At 35.5% G+C, this 18,448-nt stretch overlaps 1 protein-coding gene across 3 annotated transcripts; it reads right to left on the minus strand.

Annotated features, from left to right (window-relative positions):
- Positions 1-12,493: 12,493 nt before the first annotated feature.
- Positions 12,494-17,054, minus strand: LOC140833849 (folate-biopterin transporter 1, chloroplastic). Of its 3 annotated transcripts, none has more exons than XM_073198300.1 (9): positions 16,855-17,054; positions 15,448-15,677; positions 14,591-14,655; positions 14,352-14,514; positions 13,890-14,038; positions 13,565-13,804; positions 13,303-13,471; positions 13,119-13,211; positions 12,494-12,925 (listed from the first exon to the last, which is right to left on the minus strand). In XM_073198300.1, the coding sequence occupies exons 2-9, from the start codon at positions 15,535-15,537 to the stop codon at positions 12,626-12,628; spliced, it is 1,269 nt and encodes a 422-aa protein (XP_073054401.1). In that variant the 5' UTR covers positions 15,538-15,677; positions 16,855-17,054; the 3' UTR covers positions 12,494-12,625. The 3 variants fall into 3 exon arrangements, with proteins under 3 accessions (XP_073054401.1, XP_073054402.1, XP_073054404.1); XM_073198301.1 differs by lacking the exon at positions 16,855-17,054 and adding an exon at positions 15,882-15,900; XM_073198303.1 differs by lacking the exon at positions 16,855-17,054 and adding an exon at positions 15,882-15,899 and having other exon boundaries at positions 14,591-14,651.
- Positions 17,055-18,448: the final 1,394 nt, after the last annotated feature.

Here is an 18,448-nt window from a genome sequence, read left to right on the forward strand (position 1 = left end):
TTGATAAAATGCTTGAATGAAGTTTTATATGATTGAATGATTGGATTGATAGTGATAGTAGCGGTGCTGCTTCTGGCAATTCTAAATCCGCAATGTAATTGGCCAATTAACGATGAAAACATGTGCTCTCTTATAAGATTCATTTTATGCAGAGGTACGTGTCGCTCCTATAAGATTCGTTTTTACGAAGAGGGTTAGCAACGAATGAACTATCTTATAAGAACTATCAATTCTTCAGTTGATCATTGAAATGAATATCATCCCTATGTATTGTTGTATTATGATTCTTTACGGATGATATTAGTGATGATTCGGCGTTTATGAAATGAGATGGATGATGTTTTCAAGAAAATTAGATTGAGGCTATTCACTTTATGTTTTACACTATAACGATAAATATGTATCTTGTTAGTATTGATTCCATTTGCTGAGTTTTATACTCATTCCAGTTATGTTCATGTGATGCAGGCACAGGTAAGAAAGATGATCATCCCGGAGTTGTCGAAGCGAGAGAAGGGAATATGCCAAACTTTGGAGATTTTGAATGGATGTTATTTTGTTATTGTCAACTTTTTGGCTAGTTTGGAAAACATTGAAAATCTTGTTTTGTGCTTTGGCTTTGGCAAGATGTGTAGATACTTTACTTACTGGTATCTGATGTATATGAAAATCTTTTGCTTGTGTATTATGTGTTGTTTGAGACATGTGGCATGTCCTATTTACGGAGAGATGCTGCCCAAATTTTTTTAAATTACGCATGTTCTCCAAATTACATTTTAAAGCTTCCGCACTAATTATGCATTTTATTCTCGAGTGTTACAGAGCATGTGCGAATTTTTGGTGGGGTCTCGAGAAGGGTAAGTAAACAATGCACTGGACTACATGGAAAGAGTCATGTCTGCCAAAAATAATGTGAGGAATGGGATTTAAAGATCTTCATCTCATCAATAATTCCCTCTTTGCCAAACAAATCTGGAGGCTGGTCTGTATCCAATTAGCATGGTTGCAAGATTGATAAAGAGGAGATATTGTTGGAATATCATTTTTTTTACATCCATCGGATCATGGTAAAATCTTCTAGTAGCATTGTCCCATGATCCCCTAGATATCACTAATAGTGCCTACTAGAACCTTAAGTTATGCTTAGCATACAGTACGGACCCTTCAACTCATATATCATGATCAAATTTATAACCATTGGTTTATCGAGATTTGCAAATGAATTCGATAACGATGTGATATATCTTTGAATAATAATAGTGACATGGTATATGCAACCGAGAAAACACATTTCCAAAATGCACATGTCTTACTCTGGCCAGAGATTATTTGCTCTATTAACTCATCAGATCGCATATAATATCTTCACCCCTAGGCAAACCGTGAATTTCTGACTAAATTGCATTTGTTCGAACGTATTTCAAAACTACACCTAATCTCGCCACATGATAGCCCTCAATAGAGTCGAAAAATTGATCAAAGTACATGCTAATACGTAGTGCCACTACGTTGTCCTGGCCGAAGGACTAAAGTGGTACAAATATAACCGCGGACTATTCCACTCGATAAGTAATAACCACTTGGACAGTGCGAATGAGGATATTTCAGTGCATCATCAAATGATCACTAATATTTATGAATGGACATCTCTATGCCCTTACCAATGAAACATGACATTTACATTAAATATTCTAGTCTCAAGAAGCGACTTTTATCCTTATGTTGAGATAAGTAATAACCACTCGATAAGTAATAACCACTGTTTATGATATATAATACACTCGATAAGTAATAACCACTGTTTATGATATATAATACACTTTCTAACGAGTTTCATGATCTTATGCTGAGAGGCAGACTGATAAGCTCGAATCTTATAGAGATTTTAGGGATTTTATTTTATCATATTCGTGCTTATCTGACTTGTTATTTCTTATTATGTGCTTATTTAAATTAATTTTATAATATTTTTATATTTAAATAAAAGGAAAAAAAAGGCCTAATTTGGATAATATAGTTATACACGACTTCAAAGACAACAAAATACCAAAGAAAGGAAATAAAATATTGTTATATTTTATTACCTTGAAAATATTGAAGTTTGAAAGAAAATCTAGGCAGATCTTGATAACGATGAAGCCTCACATTTTAAAAATAAAATGTTAGAACATTTCATGTTCGCAATCTTGATTTTGATGTTAACAAAACTTGTTTATTTGTTTCTAATGAGATTATCTAAGTGCGCATAAATTGAAACTGATCAGTTACCAAGCTTAAACTAATTCTATTGAGATGCAAGCTGAAGGTGCAAACTGATTGATCGAACTGAACCAGTTCAACTGATTGTCCAGTTGATAGGTGGTTCAGGAGAAGACCTTCAGAAGCCTGACTAGCTGATGAAGAGTCCAACGGACCAGTTCAACTGACCAGTTCAAAACATCAGTTATGAGCGAACCAGTTTGCAGATACGACAAGCTTAATCCAGCTGTGCACAAAGGTACAAAAGCTATTGTACGATGAAGGTACAATAAGAGATGTTGCAGCAGCGCTTAAAGCCAATTGTTCCAGTTATCTATTTTGGGGAAGAAATTCAAACTGCAACGGATTCTTTCACTGAGTCTCATTGTACGTTAAACCAAACGCCTATAAATAGAAGCCGAAGCTCAGTGAAGAAAAAGAGATGAGAGTTGACGAGTGAAAAGATAAAATACAGAGAGGGCACGCACAATGCTTATCAGCTTTGAAGAATCAATTTGCCCAGAGGGAACACTCAGTCATATCAGCTTAGTTTAGAAGCTTACTTCCCTCAGTGTGTTAGAACACCTTCGTGGTGCATTCCTTGTTCAGTTCTCACACACACGCACACACACACCACCACTCAAATACAGTCTTGCATAAAGATAATAGACTTGTGTATGTAGTCTTTCTCACATAGACGTTAAATAAGTGTTGGCTGGAAGGTGCTGACTTCAGTCTAGAATAGGAGTTCAGTTAGGCAGTGGGTAAGTCCTGAGCTGGGTGGGTTTGTACAAGTAGTTGTATAAATCAAAGTTTTATAGTGGATCCTACCCGAGGTGGTAGAAGGGGTGATGTGGAATCAGTTGACATCTCCGAACATCTATAAACATATCTTGTGTACTCTAAATGTTAACCCCAAGCTTTGAACTGACTTTATCAGATCGATTATCTATCAGTTCAGTTTTCACCATAACTGAACTGATACATGCGAGAACGTATCCCCCTTATCTTCAGTTAATTAGTTACACAAGATTAAAGCTTTAACTGATTAGTTTTCTTAACTAAAGATTACTTCGAGTATTTTCCGCTTGATTTAATTTTAAAACTCGATCTAAATCATCGGTGATAACATTCTTAGAACATGAGCTATTGCAGCTCATCGCGTTATTAGAGGATTTTCCCGATCCAACATAAAATCTATACGATCTTATCAACAATTTTTAACTTGATGTGGGCTTCAAAGATTTGGAGGATTAGGCAATTGATTGGAGATAAAAGAACATACAGGAGAAGTGAAAGGGAATAATAGAAGACTACGCAAAAGGGTGAAAAAAGAAGAGAGAGGCAGAGACGTGGAAGAAGTGAAAGAAAGGAGTGAACATAAGAAAGGAAAGAAGTGATAAAAAGTCAAAGGAAGAAATTAAACAGACGTCAACAGTAGTGAAGACATCAACAAAGAGGAAAAATAAGACCACGGAGGAAGATAGAGGTAGAAGGAAAAACATGGAGGAAGACCTCAACACACCAAAATCACTGATAATTCCTTTTATTCCTTCTTGATTATGTCTTCTTCAATGAATTAAACGTGAGTTTTCGCTTTTGATTTGAATTTATGGAGTATACTTTTATAGAATAAGGTCATAATAGGGGCGAGATAAGTTATTTTTCATGTTTTGAGTTTGATTCGATTTTATTATTTATTTTTATTCATTGATTGATGTTGTTTATCATGTGTTCTTTTAATATAGCTAATTAAATTGAATATTTGTTGGTTAATCTAAAACTGGAAGACGATATATTAATATTTGTTTCACTAAATCAATCAATAAATGGTTAAACTGACTAGAAATAGTTTTCGATTTCAATATACGACTTTAGGTTGAAAAACTGAAATTTCACAGCAACTTAATGCGGTTGAATCAAATTAAATTCAGTTAGGAATAATTAGACGGTTAGATTTAAATAAATTTATTAATTTGAGAAATCATTTAATATATAATTTTGGAAATTTTTCGTGAATTAATTAATTAGTTTATAGAATTTGAATTGACGCGTAGATTATAAGCATGTCTTACTGTTGTACGCCTTAATCGTCTTTTAAAAATTTGAAATTTCGTCTAAATTAATAGTTTGGATTTTTTCTTTAGTTAATTTATTTAAATTGTTTAGTTTTGTTATTTAATTAATTTATCTCATTTCATGATTAGCCTAAAATAGGAAAAATAATTCATATTCTAGTATTTAAACATCGATCTCAATGGATACGATACATGGACTCATCATCCAACTACTATTACTTGAGCTAGTCTGCTTGCTAGTATTATTACCAACTGTATTCGTGGGTCAAGTTTTTGACGCCGTTGCGAGAGATCAAATTGTTTAATATTAGGATTTATTATTTTCTTGAGATTAGGATTTTATTTAAATTTGTTGATTTTACGTATATTCAAAAGTTTAAAGTTTATTTATTTATTTTTTAGGAGTTATCTAGTTGTGCATGAGCCGTGCTAGAGGAGACATAGAATTAGAGCCTTTTGATCCAGAGATTGAGAATATTTTTCGACGTAGACGTGGAGCACAAAGGGATCAATCCTCATACTCTAAAGTGGAAGAAAAATTCAAACCATATATAGGAAAAGGTTGAAACAGTAGGGATCGAAGCAATGGCCAATGAGGAAGATGATCGCACTATCTATGATCTTACTAGACAAAATACTAGAGATTATGGTTTAAGCATCACTCATCCTACTGTGGAAGCAAATAATTTTGAGCTGAAGCCAGCCATCATTCAAAGGATAGATATCAAGTGAGATTTGGAGGATCGCAGACTGAGGATCCTAATGCGCATCTGGAAGGATTCTTATCTATCTTTGACAATATCGAATTTAATGTAGTAAGCACAGATTCCATAATATTGAGATTATTCCATCTTGTTGCATGGTGAAGCAGCAAAATGACTTAGAGATCTACCAGCTGGCTTTATTACCTCCTCGCATTGAGAAGCCACGCGATGAGTGGAAAACTGAAGATAAAGGAAGGCAAATCTGGATAATGTTTACAAGGATATTCTCTATAAAACGCTGGACAAAAAAACTTTCAGCAAGATCAAAGTGTGCAAATCTTCCAAAAAAATTTGTGAGAAGATGATCCAATTATGCGAAGGAAATGAGCAAACCAAGGAGAACAAACTCTCAGTTTCCGTGCAAAAATTTGATAACATCAAAATGAAGGCTGGCGAGTCAATGGACAAGTTTGATGAACGGGTGGGTAGTATCATAAATGAACTGAATGCACTAGGAAAATTGTATTCAAACAAAGAAGTTGCTCTAAAAGTGATGTGTGGCCTTCCCAAAGAATGAGATGTTAAAACTATGGTCATGCGAGAATCAAAAGACCTTAACAAGGTGGAACTATATGATTTGTCTACATACCCGAAAGCCTATGAATTCGAAATGCGAACAACAGAGGGTGAACCAGCAATCCCACCAGTCACAACTGCCCTCAGCGCTCTGAAACTGGATCCAACAGTTTTGATAGGATCGGTTGTCGTAACAAGAGTGTTTAGAAGGGGGGGTTGAATAAACACTTACACTTAAAATTGTTCTTTAACAATATTTGAGTTCAGTTTAGTGACAAACTGAATCTCGGAATCTTGTTGGTCAATAACAATCAGTTAAACTAGAGTAGTTGCGGAAAGTAACTGACTGAAAGATAGAATACGAAACTGAAAGAAATATGCAAGAGTTGTTTCTGGATGTTCGGAGAATTTAATTACTCCTACGTCACCCCTTCTATCATAAGGATAGGATATTCACTAAAAGACTTTGATCAAGTACAACACTTGTACAGACCCACTTCAGTTTGGACTTACAACTGCCAAAACTGAAACTCTTAGTTCTACACAATATTCTCAGTGCGTAAGTGATATTAGCACAATTGAATCTAACAACTTTTAGAGAGTGCTAACAAGCTCAGATTGTAGCCTCGATTGCTACGAGTAATTCAAATGAAAGTGAGCTGAGATTTTGACAGAGTAACAGCAAGATTAAGATTGAGTGATCGTCTCTACTTCTTCTGCTGTTCTTCAGTCATATTTATACTTCTCTTTCAATGATAACTTTGATATGCATTTGAATTCTAGTATCCGTTGATTGTCACTTCATCATTCCTTGGGCAATGTTCTCTTCAATGATTGTAGTTCGGCGTCTTAATTGCTTTGTCCGGAATGCGTTGTCTTAAGTAGTCTTGGTTGTTGTGCGGCGTTCTTGTGCTCTGTTATGTCTTCTTTGTTCTTTCCCGAGACATCTTCAGTTGAGAGACTTTAAGACATTCGGCTGAATGTTTTTAACTGATCAGTTCCAACTGATCAGTTTACTTTGTATCATTGTATCAACTGACATCAGCTGATAAGTTCAGTTGCTGAATTTGCTTGCGCATATCAGTTGATTCATATTTTGTTAATCGATTGATTTATGTTTTGTCAAACTCCAGAATCTAGTTTCCAACAATTTCCCCCTTTATGGTGTTTGACAAAACCAAGTGATTTAAGATCGAATATCTGAGCTCTTTGTAGATTATGCAACTGAATCATAAAATAACTGGGTTCCTTGTAGATAACATAAAATCTGAGAATATAATATCTGGATTCCTTGTAGATAACATAAAATCTGAGAATATAACTAATCTGATTAATTCTTCTTCAGCTACTGTCCTTACCCCTTTTTGTCAAACATCTCCATTTTGTCTGATAACTTTCGAACGTCAATGGATAGAAGTTTTACATCTGCTGAGATACTTGAGGCAACATTTGTGAGGGAGGTCTGTAGAAATGCTATTTGATTTGAAACAGTGGTTTCCAGTCGCTCAACTCTCTGACTGATTACATCTTGAGTTGTACAGAGTGAGCTAACTAGCCCCTTCTTTATTTCATGCACAGTTCTGCTAAGAGAGTCCATGTTGGCTTGAAGAGCTTTTAGTTTTGCTGAGTCAAATTCCATCGAAAAATCTAATTTTACAGTATGTGACAGCTGTTCGAATTGAATTTTCTTGATGTCAGTTAGCATTTGCTGCATGCTGTACTGTATGTTCTGAATTTCTTCAAGAACAACAATCCATTTCTGTGGATTGAATTGGAGGTCGCTGGCTTGGCGTTTCTGAATGCTTCGATGGGTGTTCAAAAAGGACTAATGCTTGATCACTTTCCATTATTCCAGTCATAGGCTGAGCTGGAGTATTTTCTTGAATTTGAGATGATGATGGTTGGTTTTGATCAAGGATTTGACTGTCTGGCTGAATGATGGAGATGGATGGTTTATCCATAGGAGCTTCCTGTGGAGAGTTATCTGAACTTTGTTCTTGCTCCTTTGATTCAGTGAGCAACTGACTTTCTACATGTTCAGCAGTTTCTTGTTCTGAGGATTTTGCTTGTTCATCAGTTTGAATAACTTGTTCATCAGGACTTTCTGACTGCACTGGTGCTTCAGTTTGAGCTTTTTCCGATTCAGTTATTTCTTTTTCTGAAGTTTGGTTTGGCACTTCAGTTTGATCTTCAGTTTAAGCAGATATAAATTTTTCAGCAATAAGTGACTCAGCTGGTGCTTCAGATGATATCTTAATGTCTTGCTCTGGTTGTTCAGCTGAATGGGTAACTGAGTCGTACTGTATTTCCCCTAGCTGAGCTTCCAAGGCAACAGCTTGAATGATTTCATCAATGTTTGCCAAGGATAGTTCTGCTTCAGAATATAGCTGATGTTATGTCTGAGAGGATTGAGGTATTCCCTGAACTGGATTTTCAGTTGCCTGTTGTGGAGATGGTTCTTTTTGTGGAGAGGAGGATAAATCTTTTTCAGTATTTGAGTTGAGTGGATTGTCATGAAGAACTAGTTCCTGATCTTCTTCCCAAAATCTGATTTCCCACTGCAGACTACTAAGATCTGTGTCCAGTTGAGTGAACACAGCTCTATCATTGTATGCAGTTGGACTTGAGTGATTGTAGTTGGACTTCAGTTTTGCTACCATTCTTGCTAGCTTTCTGACGCGAATCTGATCAAAGAAATATTTCTGCCTTTCTAATGCCTGTGGAATTGTAGCAGCTTTGACTACTTTCATCACAATCGCTTCTAGCTTGATGAACTTTTTCAGTTGAGATTTATGCTTCAGTTCTTTGGCAAATATTTCTGTTCTGAATCTTTTCCAACAATCAAAAGATTTTGATTGTGATGTGGCAAATGCATTGACCTGTTCCCAAACTAGGTCAATGTGTGTTTGAATGACATTGGATGGCCGGGGTTCTTCAACCACCTTGCCTTTTCCTTTGTCAGTTGAGAGAGTGTGAGGAAGATCCATTCCAGAGTGTGTAGATGGCATTGGTTCCCTTAATATTATACCTTTAGATCTGGCTCTAGGCAAGATGGTAGAGTGATTTACAAGAGTCAAGGGAGCTCTGACCTTAGCTGGTGTCTTTTCTTTGGTAACTGGATCATCAGGGATACTTGCAAAGGGATAGCTTGAATGGGCTGTTCAGCAGCTGATTGAATAACTTCCACTGTTGTTAGTGGTTTGGTTCTTTTAGTCCTTGGTCTCTTGACAAGTCTAGGGGAAGGAGTTTTCTCTGAATCTGATTCACTGAGAATTAGTTTCCTTTTTGCTGTTTTGGCCTTCTTGACTGGTGATGGCCCAACTTCTAGTTTGGTTTTTGATTGCAAGGTGTTTTTGGCAGTAAATACCTTGAATTTTGATGATGTTTCAGTAATTTCAGCTACTAAACCCTTCAGTTTTAACAGATAACTGATTTGAATGGCAAAGCCACATGACTGTTTGGATGACTTGAGCATATTCTTCAAGATGTTAAAAAGAATATATCTCCAATTTGCTTTCTTTTCACCCATGATTATGGTCATTACCTGAAATTTTTCGAGTGTAAGAGCAGCATAAGAACCTGCTTTTGCTAATATTCTCTTTGCCACTGATATCAGCTAACAACTGAATTTCTGGTTTCATTTCCTTCTTTGGATCGGAAACCACATATGAAGAGATATAATAAGTGGGATTGTAAAATATGCATTGCATATAGGAAATCGAATATAGGCTAGATTTTTTTCCTTGCATGAACTACTTCTAATTCCTAGTAAGCAACAGTCATATATACACTTTTATGTGTTATGTTTTAGGGTTAACTAATTCTAAGAAGAAGATGAACTTATTTTTCGTGATACTAAGATCTTGTTATTATCATTGTATGATAGCATCATGAATTATATCTTGGGCATATGAAAGTTTGAGTTGTGTGACCTTGTGAGTGCGCAAGGGATGGTTGTTGAAGACACAATTACGTCAACCCTTAAAATTTTGTTGTCTTGGAATGTTGGAGCAATTGGATGATGAAAATAGCACCTATGAGCTAGATTTGAAAGGTAAGTACGGTGGTAATATAATTTTTTGTTATTAACTAACTTCGTTTTTGTGTAGATAGCAATGAATTGAGGACAAATCTTTTTGAAAAAACTGTGATGCAAATTTGACTGGGCCACCTGTTCTAACTAGTGGAAGAGATTTCAAGAGGTTTTTTTTTATCTATATTGGGCGAGCATATTCAAACAATTAAAGGAGATCAAGTGAGCATTCCGTTAATTAGTATCGAGCACCCAAGATGTCGAGACAGTAGGCAGCACGTAGTCATGTGAACACAACACAAATGAGCTGCCGAGAAAGCAAGGGCCGCGCTCCCCCCTGCACCAAGATGAGCAGACTTCAGTAGCTTCCGTGTGGCAGCATGAAATCAGCGGGCTACAACGCGCCACGACGCAGATTAAATTTCTGAAAACTTAGTTTCGGGTTTTCTTTTATTTTTGGGACTTGTTTTATATACAAGGATGTGTTATGAACGAAAATACAGAACTTTTATCATTTTTTAGAATATATAGCATTGAATTTTGTCAACACTTTTGTGTGTTCCTCAAATCGAATTTAACAAAGTTTAATTACTTTGTAATGTTTGTCGATTGTTCTTCACAATGATTGTTAAAGACTACTTCTTTGAAAGTTTCCTTGAGATTAATTGTTCTTACTTGTGATATTTACTCAACCAAATCGTTTAGGGGTGAATACAATGTTTAATTGTTTCAAAGTTAGGAAAATTTTATATAAGCAATCTTTGATCCATTGAATCGAGCGCGCGACTACTTCAGCGTCCGTGTTTGCTTTTCATCATAGAAGATTCATATCAGGAACTAATGGATTTCTCCAAACTGGCTATAAGTTGGGCGTTGAGGTGGCTTAACGATTCCAAGCAAACGCAGATATCCCTGCACGTGACACGGTGACAGCACAATCAGAACCTCAGAATTCGTCTCTTTATTGGACTTTGCGTATGGCCAACTACTGGAAATTGAATGTCGATGCATGCTTTAATCTTGACACAGTCGTTTGGCATTGGGGGAATTGTCAGAGGTTCTAATGGGGAAGCCATTCTAACTTTTGGTAGGCAGATTAATAGACCCCCATCAATACTCGTGGGAGAGCTTGTAGCTATCTAATATGGAAAACTATGCTCACTTCGGTTATCATATATAGAAAAGGATTCCGTTCTCGCAAAGCAAGCAGTCTTGGGAGAGGAGGAATATCTGGATTATGAAGGAATATGGATTTCAGACATTGAGAGTGTAGCAATGAAATCTACTTCATGTCAAAAGATCAGCTAATGTAATTGCAAATGTCATTGCTTCTTTTTTTTCTTCCTCTCCTACACCATTTAGTTGGGTGAATTGAGTTTCCGACTTAATTTGATGAAGCTTGTAAACTTTATTCCTCTTTGATTTGAATATATTAAGAGGCTCTTATTTAAAAAAAAAAAAAGTAGGAGGAAAGTGAGAAAATTGAAGATAAAAAGAGTTGGGAAATGAGAGGAACAGAGGCCCTATTTTTAGGGGTATCAAAATCTGACATGATCTCGTCAACCCAACCTGATTCGACTATGAAAAATTTAGTTTGATTTGAAGGTTTTTGGATTTGGGTCAGATCGGATTGGACTCGATATCTGACCTTAAAAGTAATCGAGTTCAGTTCGAATCGACTCGCAAGTTTTATTTTTTAAAAAATATATATAATTAATAAATATTTTATGTTTGAAAATTTTTATTATATATTTATATCATAAATTTTAATCATTTAATATTTATTTCGTACAATATTTTTTTTAAAACAATGTTTATTTGATTATTAAATATATTTTAATTTTTTACATTTAGACTTACAAATTTAAATCATTTATAAAAGATCATGTGTTTAAATTAAAATATTATTTTTATTTAATTATTTTTAAATAAAAATTTTTGAAAAACAAAATAAAGTTTAGTTGGGTTAGTCTGGTTCGAATTGAGAGTTTTCGGGTTGGTTCGAGTTGGGGTCGAACAAGTTTTTATTTTTATCATGCATCAACCCGACTCGAAACCACCCAATTCATCCAAATTGACATCCCTAATATTTTCAAAACCCAAAATAATTATTTATTTAAGTGTAGGCTTAGGGCATTTTCGGTGCATAATACAACAAAACGTAAAGAATTTTACATAATTTTGGTTTCTTGGTGATTTCGTTTTTTTACCCTTAAAATCGAAAACTGGACCGAAAAACTGGACCGAAAAATCGAAAACTGGACCGAAAAATCGAAAAACTGGACCGAAAAACCAAAATTTTTAGTTTGATCATTTTTTTTTTTTGGTTTTAACCTGAATTTAAACATCCCTAAAAGTATATGCCTAGTAGTATATGACTAAGGGTGCTTTAAAAATGAATTCTTTAAATGTGATTTTCTTGAAAAATATAATACTCGTACGTACGCATGCATATAAATTATAGTTTTGTTTTATAAAGAAAACTTTTTTTTAATTGTATATTTTAACGCCATGTGAGAAAATATTTAATAACCAAATTTAATAGTTTCTGGATATTTTAAGAAATAAAAATTTAATTTGTCAGATTAGAGTATAATTTTAAATTTAGGTATTTTTCGGAATGAAAAAATGTGAATTAAAAATAATATATTTGTCTAGAGAAATGCAAAAGCTGATAGAAACATATTTTGGGGAAAAAATTGAAAATGTGCCCGTGTGAGGCCACGTGAGAGGAATCCTGCGAGGGGTGCTTTCAACCCTACAATGAGGTTACCACAGATCACACATGAATTTTATATGTAGTCCATATAAATTATTTTACCTGGTCCATTTGCATGTATAAACTACCACTATTTGCATGGTAATTGGTTCAAGTATTTTTCCACGTATACGTAGTATCCTAAACACTATAGAAAATGCTCAGATCTATCCCAGTTTGCATTACAATCAGAAGAAAAATGGTCCCTGGATGCATTGACCATCAAAATCCTGCTGATTCAGTTAGATTTCATTTCAATGTCACTGTTTTCTTTGGCATCGGCATCCGGAGCATCTTGAGGAAGAAGGCCGAGGAGGGGCAGTGGTAGCAAAGAGCTAAGGTTGCACAGAATTATGAGAGGAGCTAAGTTGTCGAAACTGTCCTTTGTCACGCCAAACAGCTGAGTAAGTCCAGCTCCCATGAGTCCCCCAACAACACTCCCACCGTTGCATATGGACATCAGCGTCGCAAACAGAGTTGCTTCCACGCCCTCAGGACATAATTTTGCAGCAAGTACTAGAACCGGCATGAATGATGCCTACAAGAAAACTCAACATCAAGAATCCATTATAAATTTTAGAGAGATTGTTTAGTTTTATTTGGCAGGATAAAATGTTGTTTTCAAAATATTAAAGATTAATTTTTCATTTTGGTGGCAAAGTTGCATTTAAAAAATGATCAATCCATACTGCATAACTTGTATCTGATTTTCAATGATAGGGAAAAAGTACCTGACCGAGAACTGTCAATATCAATGAGTCACCAATAGCAAACCACTCATCGCTTATACCAAACTGCCGATTTAATCCAGTAACAAGAAAAACCTACAAGAAAGTCGCAGAAGTCTAATTCAAATGCATGAAAGAGTGAGTCAAAAACTGAAAAAAAGAATATTGAAGCATACAAAAATCATACTTGAGTCATCCCAAGAGCGGTACCAATGAGAGTAGTTGCGAGAAATATATTCCGCAAAGGAACACTTTTCAAGAAACCATTATAGAGCCCAACACCAACAAGGGATGCAACTGAAGTTACAAGCTTCACACGTCCCAAAAACTCAGGTGTAAAACCAAGTCTATTTGTCCTGGAAACATGAAACATTTAAGTTCATAGTTATCTGCAAAAATGAAATCGAGGGGTGTTGAAATCAAGTCCACAAAAACATGAATCAACATACGTGAAGTAAAACATGGCAGAATCAGAATGCGGAGTTGCTTGCCATAGGAAAATGAACACAGTTGGGAGAAATACATTGGGCTGCTTAACGGTATCCCAAAGTTGAATCATACTATGTTTTGAGGTTTGAACAAACCCAGAACTCTCCCCTCTAGCTGAGCCAAGAACTGGCTGCTCTTTAACAAGAACAGCAACTGCAGATGTTATCAGTGGAAGCACGGCTGTTAGTCCAAAGACAAACCTGCGAGTGTTGAGAAGCGAATTGAAGCGGATGAACCAACACAAGAAAAATGATGAAAATAACAAGTGTAGAATGCATGGCATACCTAACACCGTACGTACCCACCAAAGAGCCACTAAAATAGGAACTCACAATTCCACCGAAAGCTGAGGAACCCCAGCATAAAGACTGAAGAGATCCTGACGTGCTTTGTGATTCACCACGAGCCCTTTCCACTATCATCGAGTCCACAACCTGAAAGATTTTTTCTCTTAACAGGTTTATGACGACTATATTAAATGACATCCAAAGACCAACAACAATGCCACATAGTAATGCCTCTGAAACTCCAATCTTTTAAGCTCATGTAGGACTTTTGGACTCAGCGAAGCTCCATCACAGGTCACACTAACATAACACATCAATAAACTCATTAAAGAAATGAAACTAGCAACATACTTTGGTGAGTTCAAACTATAATTTCCATCCCAGTTTACTAGATTCAAATAAGAAGCACGATGGCAGTCATTTTTATCTATCTCCAAAATTAAAGGGAAGAAGTACTAACAACATCTGAAAATGCGACAGAAAGAGATCCAAGAAGTATGCAGAAGGCAACACCATATTTGCTGTCAACAAAGGTGGCCATCAACACCCATGAGAGAGCTCCCAGAAGTCCGGAAAGAACCAAATATGACCTTCTCCGATACCCAAAAAGTGGAATGGAATCACTAAAACAATGCATCAGAGTAAAGGTTAGGAAATTAGTAACATGAAAAAGTAAACACAGTGTGAGTTAATACTCACCTGATGAAACCATAAAGGGGCTTAACAAGCCACGGCAACGATGAGACACCAGATATGACAGCTGTCTAGTCAACCATGCAAAGCTAAGTACTCAATATGTTGTCAGGAAAACAAAAAAACAGACAAAATTGTTTTCAAATCAGATTCAATCAATGCATGAAAGAAATTTCTCCGAACTAGTACTTTTACATCATGATTCTTCCATGATAACGTGTATCAGCAACAACAATGCGTATAAAAGCCACCAACAGTGGGACAGGTCTCAAGTTTGATACCCATCAAACCCCCTCCGCTCACAGTAACGATAAAAAATGTTAATTTTTGTCATGTATGTATTGGTTTGTTACATTTTTAGTCTTGTATGTTTCGTTAAATCAATTATAGTCCAGTAACTATGTTTTTTCTATAATTTTAGTTCTTTTCGTCAAAATCATGTAACTATATGGCTAATATCATTGTTAAAATTTATAATTACGTTGTCAAACACACGTGCATATCTCAAGAAATTTTTTTAACCAAGTACTTGTAATAATTTAACAATAATATTGATCATTTAATTATACTATTTTGGAAAGAATGACTAAAATTGATCAAAAAAACATAGCTACGGGACTATAATTGATCTAAAGAAACATATAGTCTAAAAATGTCACATCGATACATACAAGACTAAAATTGACATTTGTTTATAAATAAATGTATCATTTCCATTTTGTTTCCTAATACAGACGTAACATAAATAAACACAATTTCCAAAATCCACGGATTTATTAATTTCCAAAATCCACATGATTCTAAGTTTCGAAACTTAGCACATCCACGCATGAACTGAGACCTAATCCAACAAATATGATTACCTCAGCAGGGTCCAGATGGAGGTCATCTTTTAGGTAAAAACTGACTGCAAGCCTAGAGAGACCCAGAACACCTTGGACAAAATATACCATAGCAACAGCAATATTATCCGGGGTTAAGTCCACACCAAATAATCGGACGGACTTCACAGAATATCGTCTTTTGCGAACGCCATTGTTACTGGATGAGGTGGACTCTTCATCTACTTCGGTTGCCAATGTTTCCGCTTTCCCTACAAGTTAATGAACAGGCATGAGAGAGACAGGGATAAAGATGAAACTTGAAGCAATACTAGAGCTTTTACAAAATAATCTGCAACACAATCATAGCAGCATTACATGCAAAAAAATAAAAAGAACTATTTTATGGCCAAAACATTCGATTTATAGTATCAAGTTCTCATAAAAAGTGTGAAATTCTTTGGAATGGCAAGTACCACAATGAAATGGCTATTGAACACTCGTGCATAGTTATTAGAAGAGCAAGGCTCTCTAAGGCATATGAGTATCTTAGCACTTAGTCGAAAGGGTCGAACTAGTCACGTGTCTTAGTCAAGCGAAACACCCTAAGGGATAATATTAAAGAATTAAACATTTGAAGAAATTGACAACACATAGAGCTAGTATTTACTTTATAAGTTATTAAATGTCAATAAACAAACAAACATTGATTAATCTACAAGCAAAATAAATAACTATTATCTTGATTCTTTCACACTGAATTTACTCACACTACATTTACTGCGTACTTATTAGGCGCTTGCTTCATAGTTAAGGCATACACTTCATCAAATGGATGTACCCCCCTAGCTAGTATCAAGGCTCAAAGCTGAGACTCACCTTAAGTGAGGCCCACTTCTTATGAGCATATAATAACTTTTAAAATCCATGTTACATTTAAAATGCTTCAAGCTCCGTTCCTAATTTATTTATTTTTCCAACTTCTAAAAGTGGAAGGTCGTCAAAATCAGAACATGATCAGAAAAAGATGCCAAGCAGAGAAGAAGTCCATTTGATTCTAAGTGGCAATTCATAATAAACAAGAGTATCACAATCTCATCTTCCTCGAGACCTTAATTCTAATTCGAATTACTTCTTTCGCATCTAGCAGTAGATCAAAGCTGCAAATCGCTTCTTACTTGTTAAACGATTATTGATCCACACCTAAGTTAAAACCCCAAGTGAGAAGCCAACGACCGTCAACATAAATCTGAAGACAAATACTCGCTTCAAACTATATTATCCTAAAAAACTGAACACCTTTCTTTCTCAGATAACTCCCATAACACAGAACACCAGCCAACAAAAGCAATTAACAAATCATTACGGATCAAGATGCAACCTTGAATCTCAATCACCACGCAAAATGTAAAACAAATCGAAATACATACCCACACACACAAGACTTACGATATCTGGATTCTAGCAAGGGTTCGGATTCTAACTCTCCGCGGAGAGAGGTGGATAGAAAAGGTACAGGTGGCAGACATGTCGGAGAACGGCGGCGGCTTACGTCGGGGTCTGCGGCGGAAGGCGGAAGGCGTATAATTGCTGAAATGATGGAGATTAGGGGAGAGGGAGAGAAAGGAGAAATTAGGATTTCGTGAGGGTAAAATTGGAAATGGAATTTGTCTTATGGTTGTTGCCATTTCTTAAATAGTTTTTGCTCGGAAAGGAGGTGTTGGGAGTAGAAGGAAAAACAGAGGGGTGCAAGGAACCTGGAAAAGACTAGTAAAGGACAAAGTTACCCCTGCTGGGTGCTGAATCGAGTGCCAAGTGGTGATCCAATAAAAATTACTAGAAATGCGAGAGCTGTCTCTTTTTTTAAATTTTTGTATTATTATTATTTTTTTTTCCCCCTTGGTTTTGAACGTTTCACAGCATTAAGACCTGATAGTGATGGCTAACTCAGTTAACATCGTGCATTGTATCTTGATTGTAATCTACACCGAGGCTCCGTTTAGTACATGTGATGAGATAATTAAATGATTAATAATTTGATTGATATGTAGTTGATAAAGAATGATGTGTAATATTATTTGATTAATTATGTTGTGTGTGGTAGAATTTTTATTACTTTGGATAACTTTTTGTTTGTCAAAAATGCCCTCAGTACCTCAAACTAATTCTCACAATATCCTTCAATAGTCAATCCCTATCCCACAATCGAAATGACAAAATTACATACCCTATTCATTTTGACAGAGGGTAGAAAATATCTTGTTCAAAGTCTTCCCTTGAAGATAAGGTCGACAGCGATTTTTCTTCTACTACATCGCTTCAAAGAAAATGAACGGTGAATGCAAGAAGCACTATTAAACGCGGACTTCCGATTCTGGTTGGGTATGAGTATTTTCATATATGCAATTAACGCGATTTGTTTTCTTTGTATGTTTTACACAGAACACACAAGTTTATAGATCTGGAGATGGCCGATTGCAATCTGTTAAAGATGTATGGTTTGTGTAAGTCATTTTTTACAAACTTCTGATTTAATAATTTTTGTCAGCGACGAAATTATAAATCTGTTTGGAAGCTGTCGTACAAACCCATTTGCAGAAAAAATTGGAAGGTAAGAATAAGTTTTTCTGATTAATTTATGATCTTCATAAATTAACGTATTTCGAATGCAGTACGCAATTTTAAACAAATTCATTAAAATATCATAGTGGTTGACTATAATCTCCTTCCATGTTGATACATTTGTTAAATTTCACTGGGTACAAGTGGATGATTTCACTTCTATGGCAAACAATTTCTTGCAAAGTTTTATTTAAGACAGTATAAATTGTTATAACATGATTCTCGTGTATCATTGTTTGTAATTTTGCTGTAACACAACAATTGAACTACTCCGTTTGTAATTTACGAGGACATAAAATGTCAAACACCATTCTTTGTTTTTGCGTAGGTGTCATGAAATTGAAAATGCCACCACAATGTGAGTGTGGGAACGGGGCCATAGTTTTAAGGACGGCTGGTAACTACTCAACCCGTCTTGGTC

This window comes from Primulina eburnea, chromosome 6, assembly GCF_022965805.1.
Source record: "Primulina eburnea isolate SZY01 chromosome 6, ASM2296580v1, whole genome shotgun sequence".
Classification (NCBI taxonomy): domain Eukaryota; kingdom Viridiplantae; phylum Streptophyta; class Magnoliopsida; order Lamiales; family Gesneriaceae; genus Primulina; species Primulina eburnea.

Excerpts from the sequence above, each read along its gene's own strand:
- LOC140833849 (XM_073198300.1), bottom strand. The coding sequence starts at position 15,537 with ATGGTATATTTTGTCCAAGGTGTTCTGGGTCTCTCTAGGCTTGCAGTC. Across the intron at positions 14,656-15,447 it reads TCCATCTGGACCCTGCTGAG|ACAGCTGTCATATCTGGTGT; the intron begins GTAATCATATTT and ends ATGGTTGACTAG. Across the intron at positions 13,212-13,302 it reads CCGCTCTTGGGATGACTCAA|GTTTTTCTTGTTACTGGATT; the intron begins GTATGATTTTTG and ends ACTTTCTTGTAG.